The sequence below is a fragment of the Vespula pensylvanica genome, chromosome 14, assembly GCF_014466175.1.
Source record: "Vespula pensylvanica isolate Volc-1 chromosome 14, ASM1446617v1, whole genome shotgun sequence".
NCBI lineage: Eukaryota > Metazoa > Arthropoda > Insecta > Hymenoptera > Vespidae > Vespula > Vespula pensylvanica.
Genome location: NC_057698.1, coordinates 59999 through 73176, shown reverse-complemented (window position 1 = coordinate 73176; position 13178 = coordinate 59999). Strand labels below are relative to the sequence as shown.

The window sequence follows — 13178 nt, the reverse complement described above, 5'->3', positions numbered from 1 at the left end:
AAAAGAGCAGATCCCGGGACGACGAGAGACAGGGGGGAGGATAGAACGCGAACCGTTATTTCTAGGTTTACGAGCGTACGTGCCAGGACTTGGCGGCTATTCTCTCGGAGGATACGAATCCCAGGATTTGCGTTTCCTTTGCGTCCTCGGGTATTTTCTCTCTTTCCCTCTGGTCGAAGAGAAAGAAAGACGTCTCTTGTCGCACCTCTTGTGCTTGCGCGAGGACGCGAACGATGGCAACTTTCGTTTACGTCGATGGAAAAGGTGAGAATTGACCAACGCGTGCAAATCTGTATCCATCTGTAACTTGCCATACCCCTGGATTCGCTTTATTTCGATCGAGTCAACGGTACGCGGAGCGAAACGAGGTCTAGAGAGGCGCGCCGTACCGGTTGCCAGGGATCGAGCTCATTGTCAGAGAAACTTTCGCGCTTTCCGTGCCTACGCATGCTTCGCGTTCTTGCGCGTTACGTAAGGATCGATTTCGTTCGTATCGCCTTTTCTCTCTTTCTTTTTGTTGTCACGGACGGAACATCATTTTTATCATCCCCATAAACGTTCGTCCTTCGAAATTCACCGTCGAATCGTAGACGCTGCGAGAGAGTACGTGCACGTCGATGCGTACCACTAGTTTTTATTTTCAAACGGCAGTAATAATAAAAGTTATCGTCGTCGTCGTCATGCAGAATCGTGTCCAACGATCGATAAAACCCTTTATGGAGCACGACTCGAGATAAGGAAGGTTTACAAGTACCGTCGCGTTTCGGTCGCGTCTCCATTCGTGCGATATATTTGTTTGCGATACGTTCGTCGAGGGAAAAAGAGCGAGAGTATCGGTATGCGCATTAATATTTTCTGGAGCGGTCTGACGATGCTCGCTACGATCGCGGCCTTCTGGGAGACGGGGAATCTCGCGACGGCCGTATCTCTGCCGATCGGAGACTCCAGTCGCGACGTTTACATCATCCTCCGTCCACGAAAGAGAAAGAAGTTTCGCCTCGTCAAAATCAGGCCACGAAAAGCACTGCTCCACGAGATTTATCTGCCCTTATAAGCGTTTCCTCGTGCGTTCCAGAAAGGATCGCCGCGTCTCCTCTTTTTCTTCTTTTTCCTCGCTTTGGAATTACGTTGCCGTTGCTGAAAGTGTCACGGAATCGACGTCGGAATATCTGCTAAAAAATATCCGGGTACGAAGGTGGAAAGAAAAATCGTATCGTCGAAGAGCCGAACGCGAATCGATCCGTCGTCGTACCTGCGTTCTACGAAACACGAATATCGACCGAGGGAAAAGGAATTCGATCGCGCGCTCGTCCGCGACCGCAATTGCTCCGTTTACCAGGAGCAAGAGGAAGGAGAAGAGGAGAAGGAAGAGAGAAGCGGACAACGGACGCGTCTGGAGGATGACTTTGGAGAACGAGAAGAGAAACATTTTTCGTCGAATACAGGAAGAGAGAGACCAGTCTTCTTTTTTACCTTTTATATTCTTTTTTACCCGTAGAATCCTCCTAGATTATAATCGTCGATACGAGCGTGCATGCGTCGCGCGTATACCTATACGCGGGAAGGCAACGTCTTACCTTGACCCAGCACTTCCGGCTTTCGCCTCGCGCAACTGGCTTTGCGTAAGCTGCTTGCCGCGATGCGTTTTATGTTTCTCTCTGCTTCTCTCTCTCTCTCTCTCTCTCTCTCTCTCTCTCTCTCTCTCTCTCTCTCTCTCTCTCTCTCTCTCGTCAGGTGCGCGTACACAAACAAACGCATCCGATGCGCTTACTCGCCTACTTTTATCGCCCATCTCGTTAAAATTATATCACAACGCGTCGTAAGAGCGCTCGAGACGGGGGGATCGGCTGGTGATTTAAAAACGAGAAAGCGAGACCGCCGAATCGATACGAGTCGTCGTCGTCGTAAGGTCGAAATAAAACCAACTCCCGTTCGCGCTGTATCCTTCGAGAATTCGAGGTCGCAACGTTGAGACGCAAATTTCATCCTTCCGTACGGTCGCCGATAACATCGGTCGCGTTGCAAACTCGTCGCGCGACGAGCGGGACAGGAAGAGAGAGAGAGAGAGAGAGAGAGAGAGAGAGAGAGAAACCCTCCGGTTCGATCCGGTCGGACGTGTTACGAAACAGGTGCGAATTTCCGGTCGGATATTTATTAATTTCCGGTCTTTGCGATCCGCCCTCGTTTCCGCGTAGTAATTAAATCTCTGCCAAATTTATGTCGCGCGGACCGAGAGCCGGAGGGGAACGATTCGTTGTCCCTCCTCCGTTTTTCTTTTTTTTTCTTCTTTTTAAACGACCGACGAAAACGAACCTCTTTCCCTCTTTATCCCTCCTATTTATCCTATATCCGAACGGACTCGACGAATGATATTGGTAAGCGAAATACCATTCGATCCCGCAAACGAAACGTTTCTTCGTTGGAGCTCGATCCTTCTTTTTTATTTACTTTTTATCTTTAACGCCACCCGATATTTATTATCGGTACGAGCTTTGATCGTAGCCTTTGACGAAAGAACGAATCGTACGCTCGATAGCGTTACGACAATGAATTTACTTCGATCCACGGAGAGGAACGTTTCGTGGTGATGGGTTGGTGGATTTTTCTCTCTGGCAGATGGAACCATAAGTCGCGTGTCATCTTACGTACGTCGATCGTACGATTTCCATGCGCAACCTTAAGGTTTCTCGTGGAAACCTTGCTACGCCCTACGAAAGAACGGCGATCGGGTCTTTTCTCTCTCTCTCTCTCTCTCTCTCTCTTTCCCCTCCTCTTTAATTCCTTACCTTCCTCGTTTAATTCCCAAACGGTAAAACGCTCGGCCGCGATATCGCGAAAACTCGAAGACGCGTCTCGCGTGGAAATTCATTTTTCCTTGCGGCAACCATAGATCTCTATCGCGTACAATATTCGTCTCTGTCCGCGAGCTTCGCTTTTCCGTGTCAGCGACCGAGAGACGTCGATCTCGAGAACGAATTCGAATGGGAAGTTTTCTGCGTTTCGAATACCGACAAATATTTTTACGTTTTGCTTTAAAAGTAGAAAGAAAGATCGGATTCGTTCAACGTTTCGTTTCTATGAAAAAACCGAGCATTTTTTACTTGCCAACTCGTTCCTTTTCTTTTTCTCCCTTTCTCTTTTAAAACTAGAGGGAGATCGCGTAAAATACGCTTTTCCCTGGAGGGAATCGAGTCGGTAGAAAAATTCCCGCGCGTCTGCCGCCGAGAGAGACAGATAAATGGATAGATAGACGGATGGATGGAGGGAGAGAGAATCGTTGTCCGGAGACAATTTCGCGTGGCCTAGCCGTGGAGTTTTCTGCTGCGAAACGGTGACTACTTCCGACCGTGTAAACTTTACGAGGACGAGTTTCTTCTTTCACGTACGAATTCGAGTACGTACACGGCGCGATCGCGTGCTCGAAATTGCCCGTAGGAACGAAAAGCGCCATGTAGGTATATAGTCCTAGCTCGATACGACGCACTCCTTCTTATGCAAACGCCGTCGTTCGCCTCTTTTCGTTTTTCTTTCTCTTTCCGAAAAGAAATCCAAATCTCTCCAGGGATCCTCTTGCGTATGAAGGCATTTCATGCTTCGAGCAAACGCGTTCCAACTTTCTGCGCTCGATTTCGTTTCTTCGACGATGCGAGAACGAACGAAGCGATTAGGCACGTTACTTGGAATAGGAATCGTCGAGTGAAGAAAGAAAGGGGGAAGGAAGGGAGGAAAGAAAGAGAGTCGTCGACGCGAAGGCGGACGCCCTTCTCCCCCTGTCGAGTACTCGAAGGTAAGACGAGTCCCTTGGATCGCATCCTGGGACATTCCTCGATGGGGTCGTCTCCAGCGACCGTTCGAAAACTCCCTCATCGTCGACCCATCCTCTCTCCCTCTCTTCCCTTCTCCGCACTCTCACGGCCCTGTCACGGCCGACACGTGGCACGAATATCTTTTAAAAACGCTTCGGCCGTTTCTCATCGAGAAGCTCGGACACGTTTTGGACACGTTTTCGACATGTGCGTGACACACTTGGCTCTCGCCTGGCATCTCGAGCGCGTCTCTGCGACCCAGACGCGGCGATCGCTCTCCTTCGACGTTCGCCCTTTGACCTTTCCGCGTCCTCTTCTACGATTCGACGAATATTTCTCTCAACCACGTTTTATGATACCGGCGTGCAAAGTCGTATGAAATAGCGGGCGGGTAATTATCGCAACCTTGTTCGACGAAAAGAAGAAAAAGAAAAGACGGAAAAAGCGTTCGACGAATCGGATCGTCGTTGAATCGCCGGCGTCGCGGGGACTCGAAATTTTTCTCGCGGAAGTCCTTTGTGTCGCGAACGATGGGAACGAAAGCTCGACGCCACGTCGCGCACCAAAATAAGAACGTTATATCTCCCGGACGCATCGCTCTTAAGTTTCGCTTCGTTGATTTTTTCTCTTTGGACGACGATCGATGGAGAAGAGGAAAGAGAGAAAGAAAGGAGAAGCGGAAATTTTGGTCCGGACGAATTTTGGCGTCGCTGCCAAAGGATTCGAGCGAAAAGAGAAAAACGCGCGCACGCGGATACGTCGGTTTCCTTCGGCTTTATAGGAAAGAAATTTGGGAAATGGTATTCGCTCAGGTAGACGTTTCCGACCAAAGGAAGCACGACGCTTTCGCTCGGTATTTACGGTTCGAGAGTTTCATCCGCAAGAGCTGGGGGAGAGAGGGGATGGGCGACGCGCTCGTGGCTAGCGTCCGACGATCGAGACGAAGCATTTTCCGTCGATCGAAAAATTCCTTGGCGATTTCCCTTTGGCCAAGGGGAAATTCGAAACTTCCTCGCTTTCGTTCGCTCTCTCGCCCGGTCGTTGCGCAAGATCCTGTCGGAGGCGACGAGACGTTTCGCGAAGCGTCACGTTTCACGGTAGACTCGTAATCGCATCGTCGAGATCGAACGTTCGTTCGTTCCTTTTCGCCAGCTCCCTCCCAGATACTCGAACTTCCGCTTTTAATGGCGATTCCGATTATTACCGAGCGTTGCCGTCGAGCACGGAGGAAAAAGTACCGGATAACGAGCTATCACGATATTTTTATATTTTACTTAACGCAACGACCCGTAAGGACCATAACGAATAGGCAAGATAGTGCGGTCGATTTTCATCGAAGGTTTATCGATCGAAGCGAGAGGGTCGCGAGCGCGAAAAAGAATTTACGTGACCATCGACAACTCGGAGTACGGTTAAGAGCGTAAGGGCTCGTGTCATCGGAGACGAGTCCATGGAGGGGAGAGGGAGAGGGAAGGACGACGCGACGAAAAGAACGCCGTCGACCTATGCCGTCTTGCGCCGTCGTGCGCGAAGCGGAGAGACGGGGAGAAACAGCGTCGGCGGTGGCGGCGATGGTGGTGGTGGTGGTGGTGGTGGTGGTGGTGGCCCTGGTCCGGTGGCGGTGGAAGTCACGGTGGTGGGAACGGATCGGAGCCGAAGCGTTACCGTCTCGTCAGTCGGCCCGGAAACGCGGAGAGTTCGTCCTCGATGCGCGCGCGCACGCCTTCCCTCGCGAGGACTTTCTCGACACGTGACTCGTCCTTTTTATTTCTTTACTCGTCGCGAAGTGGGTGTACCGGTTCGACGAATGCGCGAGACCAACGCAAGGAGGGAGTAAACCCACGGGATTATAATTATAGAGAGTGCGTTGAAAGGACAAGTGCGTCGATGTGTGCGTTCGCGTGCGTGCGCGTGCGAGAGAAAACCGGCCAAAGAATATTCTTTCGCGGTTACGAGAATGGTCAGCTTCAAGAGCAACAACGTGACCAGGTAACAACGACGAACGCGCGTTAACGCGTTCCGTTCGGACTTTGTACTCGATATAATTATCGCGTGGAAGGTGATAAAATCTGTACCCGGTCGATCGGTCGGTCGATCGATCGATCGATCGATCGATCGAAATTTTGTATTTTTTTAATATTTGGACTCTTCGTTGAACGTTTTCTTTATCCGACTCGTTTTCGCTCGTCGTTCATCGGTATTAAGATTCTTCGACGTCGTCGCATCGCTCGAGCTCGACTTCCCTCGTCCCTGTCCTCTCGGCATCGTCATTCCGAGGCCGTGTGCTACGTGCGCCGTACGCGGTACCCACTCGCGTTTCAACCGCGTTCCAGCATTTCCCGAATGGCGTGCCTTCTACCACGGCGCGCTTGTCCTTTCTCCTCGCGTATCATCCTTCTCGCGATGCGTCGTACGCGGCAGGTGTACGATTATTCGGTGATTCATCCGTTCATCTCACACGTCCCGCCCATTCCTCTTATTTTATTCCTCCAACGATCCTCGAGCTTCCTTCTTTATCGAACTAAAAGTTTATCCTTTCCCTCTTTCGGGAAAATCTGGCCTTTCGATCTCTCTCTCTCTCTCTCTCTTTCTCAAACTACGTCTTCGTTCGAAAGAGTTGTCCGTTTTCTTATCTCCTCGATAAACGATAAGCGAGAACCTCTCGTAACCGAAGCATAGAGATTATTTTCGCTGCAGATAAGAACGACCGTCGTGAAAGAGCCCCCTGTGACACTTCCGGTCTCACAGTCGGTTCCACTCTATGATTCGATGCGCGGTTGCGCTTTCGTCTTTCCCACGTGATCGTTTTTCATCGTCGGTTAAGTACAAAAACAACGTCGTTCGTTGCAAAACGGTAACGAACGAATCTTTTATTCGACGAACGTAAAGGTCGATCGCCCGTTAGACGGTTCCGCGTGCGGGTAAACAGGCAGATGGGATAATCGCCTTCCGTCGCTCTCCGCGACGTCTCTCCCCCCCCCCTCTCTCTCTCTCTCTCGCAGGCAGGTGCGCTGACAACTTTCTTTCAACCCGTTGTCCTTGCCGTTACCAAACGCTTTCGGAGATACCCTTTTTCCGTGAAAAGCCCGAATCCGTGAAGACTTTTATACCTCGACGTCCTCTTCTCGAGAATCTTCGCGAGAGGGAAAACGCGTCGATATCAAAGATTTCTGCTTTATCTTCTACCGATACGAAGACGCATCTATTTGTTTCTTTTTCTCTTTTTCGACGGTCGATAAGGAAACGCTCCTTTGGCGATTTGGAATTTTCGCAAAAGATTTCGTCGATTTCCATCCGTAATTTTCGAAAGGGCAAAACTGCGCACACGTGTCGTACGCGAATAGATTCGGTCTTCTCTCGCGATCCGAAGGAGCTCGTCGAAACGGATAAGTCGGAAATCTTTTTTATCAGCTTGCTCGAGAGGATCGGTAACGCGAAGAGCTATGAAATCTCGATGGCAACTACGAATGTCCGATAAGTAAGCTCGCACTTTTGATCGTCGTTTCAGCGAGCAACCAACTTCGCATTGTCAGGTGGCTGGAGTTCGGCGGGCCTCACCGAATCATTTTCACGATCATCGATCTAGTCATTCGTACAGACATGAAGCGCTGTCGGTCGCGTATCGTTCTCCATCGTCCTTACGACCGTCGCTATCACCTTCGCTACCAGCACCATCGGCAGCAGCAGCAGCAGCAGCAGCAGCAGCAGCAGCATCGACGTCACCTCCGCCACCACCACCGCCACCGCCACCACCACCGTCGTCATCACCGTCGAGCGTCGATCCTACAGCGGTGCAACGCGGTTGCGCCTTGCATTCGAGGTAGGTATCGCATCGAGGAACGTTTACTTTCCCTTCGTCTCGCTTCGGCCAACTGGCACGGTCCTTGCTTTCCCGTATTCCCATAGAATTCGATCGCATCGATAGTAACGAAAGGAGTTTGGATTTGGAAGGAAACAAGATGAAACTTTTCGTAACGAGCACTCGAATGTAGTTATACGGATAAGTCCTTTCCACGGCGTATTTAGCGAACCTTTCCAGGCCGGGCTAGTTACCGAAACTTTTAAACAGGAGTAAGCCGATAAGTAACGTCCATTAGTTGGTATTGTAAAAGTTTTGCTAAAAATAGCTATATCGATATATATATATATATTTTTTTCGGTCTTGCACTCTCTCCGAGGCGCAACCTCGCCGCCCGAGTTATTTATTAGACGATGGTTCGTTAAACGCCTCGTGCCGACGTACCGCGTACGTTTACGAACTTTTCATTTCGCCGTTTTTCCTTCGTCGATCGCGTTTGCCCGTGCGAAAGAGCCGGAGGAGGAGGGTCGTAGCCGATGGCGACGATCGGCCTTTCATTCATCGCCGACGAGCCTTTCTCCCCTACCTTTCCACCCTCCGACGTTACGCTCGATCGAGTCTGCGATCGACTCGGTCGTTGTCGCTTCGCCAAAAGGAAGCTCTCCCCTTGGAAGATCCTCTTTAAGGGGCAGCTACCTCTCCGAAACGCGAGCAAAGTGCCCCGTTAACCTCGCCTCCTCCTATTTTTTAACTAGACGCTTTATACGTCGAGAAATTATCGCAAATCTTCGCAGTGCCTTTAATTATTTCCACGAATAGGCCACTCGCGCTTTCCTTCGAAGCGGCTCTTGACAAATTTCGATCCTTTTCTCATCTTCTTATCATCCTTTTATACCAAGCGTAACGAGACTTATTTATCAGACGACGAAACGTCGAGCAACGTCGGAGTAATTATCACGGATAAGGAAGTGGCATATCTCTTAGCATATTTTACACGCTTCTTGGAATACCGTTCGTAATTAGCACCGTAGTTACAAGGAGTTTCTAAAGTTTCTCGCAGCATTGCTCAAGACTGCTATTGAAACTCGACGTTATGAATATCCAAATTGTTTGCAACGTGTTTCTGCGAACGTAGGAAATGGACGGATTCTCTTAAAATCGATCATCAAGAGCGCGCCGGGTATCCGCAGAGGGACGGGGAGGAACCAGAGCGAGAGGGGCGGAGAGAGAGAGAGAGAGAGAGAGAGAGAGAGAGAGGAAGAAACGCGCAGACGGACGGACGCGCTGATAACTCGAATCTCTAGCGAAGGAGGATACAGGAAGCAGGGATAATTTAATGCTCGTTTAATTCTCTTATCTCGATTCCCTGGGTGAGCCGCATAGTAGTGGTCGTTTTCTCTCCCTTTCTCCCTCTCTCCCTCTCTCTCTTTCTCTCACTGTCACAAAGGGCATCAGCCTGACATCCAGAGAGAAGGCACCCGGGTGGTAAAGGACAATGCGCCGTCGGCAATTTCCAAGGGGGCGCCACGAGGGTTGGAACGTGCAAAGAGAGAGAGAGAGAGAGAGAGAGAGAGAGGGGCGGGGGAGGCAGAGGAACAGAGAGAGATGGAAGAGGGTTGGGGTCGTGGTAGGAGATCGGAACGGAGGGTGAAAGGCGCATGCCAGTTGTGCCCTCGACGCGTTACGAGCCGGCCAACCCCGGCATTTTCTTTTCTCCCGCACGCCCAAAAGTCTTCGCGAAGATCGTCGTCGTCGTCGTCGTCGTCTTCGAACCTCGGTTTGGAATTCGGTACTCTTTTAGCGGAACGTTCGTAACGAAGGATCGGTGAATCAAATTAGCGTGTGTTTTTTAAAATTTGTGTTTCGGAGCTCGGACGCCTTCGTACGGCCGTCGACCTTACGAACTATCCTTCAGGACGAAGAAAGCTAATTCGCTTGCGATTGCAATTGCGATTTCGATTTCGCTTGGTCCTCGATCAGAGTTCCATCGTTATCGATCTCGTCGTTGGAATCGAAAGAAAACCTTTCTCCTTCGGTGCGGTATTTTTCCTGCGATCGAATCAAATTTTGTCATTTTATATACGTTGCTTGCAAGCTCGATGGTTTCGTCGTAGTAAGGTCAGGTTCTGAATTTTTTATAAGCACCGATAGAGCATCTTTTTTCGGACGATGACGAAGAAATAAGAGATTCGATGAGGAAAGAAGGAGAAGGGTGGTTGGCGTTAACGTATCGAGACGCTGAAAGTTTGCGAATCGATGAACTTGACGTGTCACGCCAAGTGACGCGAGCGTGCGAGTACTATAGGGAGAGGGAGAGAGAGAGAGAGAGAGAGAGCAACGAACGAACGAACGAAATCAAAGGAACGAAGCGTTTCGCTCAAAGTTATGCCCGTGAATAGAGCTCGATCTCTTAGGAGGGTGTTTCTCCTCCTCCGACGCAAAGTTTTTCAATCGCGTCTTCCCTGCAACCCTCGTCGAACCTCCTAGACTTTGCTCTGGCCATTTCCCGTTTATACTCTTTCACCCTTTCCATCTACCACCATCTTTCTCTAAACCGTAATTTCAATCCTATCCTATATACCTCCTTCGTGTACTTTCTTCCCCTTCTTATTTTCCTCGTCTTCCTCTTTCGTTTCGTTCGTATAACCTATGCGCGTTAATTTTTGCTCGGTACGGTCTCGAAAAGTGGAGCGTGAGTTTTTGGCTTTCCAATCCTTTCATCCGATTCTTTTGATAATTCTCAAAGAATTCTACAAACGCGCTTTTAATCCCCTTCGTTTCGTCTTAATTTCACAATTATTTCTCGCTCCTCTAAATTCTTCCGGGAAACAATTTACACGAATTTTCGAGAAAGGAAAGACGAGAAGGTCTCGACTGCCTAGGACGCACGAGGATAAAATAAACGAGGGACGTAGGTTAGGGGTGGGACGAGGGAGTGTTATGCAAGGGGATGCAGGGATACATCGTTGACCTTGTCGATCGTTCTCGCTCTTTCCCGGTTCGTTCTCGCGGTCTAGGGCGCTCGAAACTCACCATTCGTTCTCACCCTTCTCCTACTATATCTTTTTTATTCCGACTGCGCGTCTATCGTATAAGTCCGAATCAAAGACAATCTTTTTTCTCCTTGTTTTTCTTAAAGGGGACGACGCGTTAACGTTCTTTTGGTCGTTCGTCTCTCTCTCTCTCTCTCTCTCTCTCCCTCTCTCTCTCTCTCATTCTCGCGAAGCTCGGCCGACGAGTTTCTTCCCGATCGCGTTTCTTTAAATATGCAATTTTCGCGATCGAATACTACCGTGTACGCCCGTGTCTTCGTTTTACAAGTAACGTACTCGTATATCATTTCCGACGTCGAAAGTTGGCTCGAAAGTTTTTGCCGACTAATCCGAGAATCGATTTCAATTTTGCACCCCGTACGCTGAGAATACGTAGGACGTAATAATATCTTATCACCGCCGCGATCTACGCCGCGTCGTATACGTGTATCGCCGCTGAAAGCCACGACGGAGGTCTTTGTGAATTACGTTACGAGGGCGAGGGGCGGAGGGCGCGTATAATTTTGCGGTGGTCGTTACTAATACCGGGCTTACGCCGTTACGCGTCGATGTAAAGATTTAGGCGGTCACGTGGAACTAACGCTGCGCCCCTGAGTTCTCGTTCTCGATAGAAGAGAAGAAATCGTCGGTTAGTTCGATAGAACGCGCAAAACCGATCCTTCGTTACGCACCTCGAGGCGATAATATCGAAAGCTTGATACGTGGTATTTAGGCATCGACGGCGCGCGACGTAGGAAGCAATTTCAATTTCGTTTTGCGGAAAATGTCGAGCAAAGTCGATACCTTTCGCGAAAGCTTTCGAGTAATTGTTCGTGGGGACATGTCGGTGTCCGTCAAGAAAAGGCGCGAGAAGCCGGAAGATGCGTCTTAAGCGATTCCGAAAATGTAACAACGACGAGGTCGCTCCCGTCAAAGGATCCGTCTTCCGTCTGGAGCGCGTCTGCTGTCGCACGACCAAGGGTCGATAGAGAGAGAGAGAGAGAGAGAGAGAGAGAGAGAAAGAACGGATAAAGAAGAAACTCCATCGTGGATTACCACGAAGCTTTCGTTCCATGTGTCGTCAAAAGCACGATCGGCAACATGTTCACGTGCCTCTGGAATTTCCTCGAATGGTAAGAAATCGTTTCGTCGATCGCTTCTTGATAATGATTAATAAGCGCTGGAAAATAAAATCAAGCGAGATCTTCCCCCCTCCCCCCTTTCCGCCGTCTCGCGCGAAAAGCGAAAGGAAGATTTCTTGCGACCATCTCTTAAAAAATGTTTTCGTTCCTCTTAGAAAAGATTTCGCCTTGCCGGACAAAGGGAATACATTTACGAATTATAATTACGAATAATAATTCGTTCCAAGTATCTATCTTATATTTATAAGTTCTTCGGGAACGCACGAGATCTCGAGCCGCTCGACCGACGACGGTGCGGGCTCGATTTTATCTTCGGTCAGGAGCTTTCGTCCTGAAAGTTTTTTCGTTGTCGTCCCGCTCTCCTTCGAAGGGAGATGAAGCGAAGGGAATGCCTCGAAACGTCGAGTCTCTGGGGCGAACGGACCTCGGTACTCGGTATAAAGTAGAAAACGATGTCACGCGCCAGCAGTCATTAACCCTTTCTTTTAAGAGCGAACGAAAATGGAGAAGGAATCTTTCGATCGTATATATTTCGAGCTAAGATCGATGACGAACGAGAGAAAAACTTTTGCGAGAAAGATTTTTCTCTTTTTCCTCCACTCCATCTCCGCAAGGTCGTTTACAAGGACGGGACGACTAAAGCGTTTCACACTTATCTCGAATAACGAAGCTTATTTGGGAAAGCGAATATCGATTCGTCGTTCGTTCTATCGGCGCCGTATTTGGACTCTTGGATGCTCGATGCATAACGATCTGACGTAAGCGTAGGCATAGTAAAATTAGGAGAAGAAAGGGATGATATTCGCATTGTTCGTTTGCTTTTGCGTAACGTCTTCGTTTCTGCGAAGGGCACAGTGAGAGAATTCTTTCGACGAGAGAAGAGAAAGGGCTTTCTTCCTATTTTACTCCCCATCCCCTCCGCTCTCTCTCTCTCTCTCTCTCTTTCTCTCTCTATTTCCTTTGGTCGATTTAATCCCAGCAACGCTCGGCTACTCGCTCGCGGTCGCGAATCGAAGCACCGAGGCACGAATAACGAATGGGTTTTCTATTAATTTCGGTAATAGTTAAAGCGCGGATCTACGTTTCTTCTCCATCCGGTTATTCGTACAAATTGTTGCTACTATCGTAGAACCAATTTCCAAACCGTCGTTCGAGCTCTATTTCTCTCGTGGAAAAGTAAATCATTCGGAAGACGCTTCTTGGTAATAGTCTCTTCGATAATAGCTCCTCGTCCCATCTACCATCGGAGTTTGGAATCGCATCTACATATGGTATTGATTTTAGCATCAAGGACCTGTCCTGCTGGCGGCACAAAGGACTATTTCTACCGTGTTACGTGTATGCATACGTGTGAAACAGCCACTCTTACTTGGGCTGCACAGACTGCATACACAGAGTA

General features: G+C 49.3%; 1 protein-coding gene across 8 annotated transcripts in view; it reads left to right on the top strand.

The window, feature by feature from the left end:
* Positions 1 to 13178, top strand: part of LOC122634147 — a 56733-nt gene that overhangs the window by 4218 nt on the left and 39337 nt on the right. The window contains exons 1-2 of one of the 8 annotated variants that reach the window (XM_043822790.1): positions 669 to 3331; positions 7315 to 7626. The exons of 1 other annotated variant lie outside the window; for it this stretch is intronic. In XM_043822790.1, the coding sequence (XP_043678725.1) occupies positions 3255 to 3331; positions 7315 to 7626 (389 nt within the window). In that variant the 5' untranslated portion in view covers positions 669 to 3254. Of the gene's footprint in view, positions 1 to 668; positions 3332 to 5418; positions 5796 to 7314; positions 7627 to 9220; positions 9383 to 11278; positions 11771 to 13178 lie in introns of those variants that run through there. 6 more of the 8 variants (XM_043822787.1, XM_043822789.1, XM_043822792.1 and 3 more) reach the window with 6 other exon arrangements.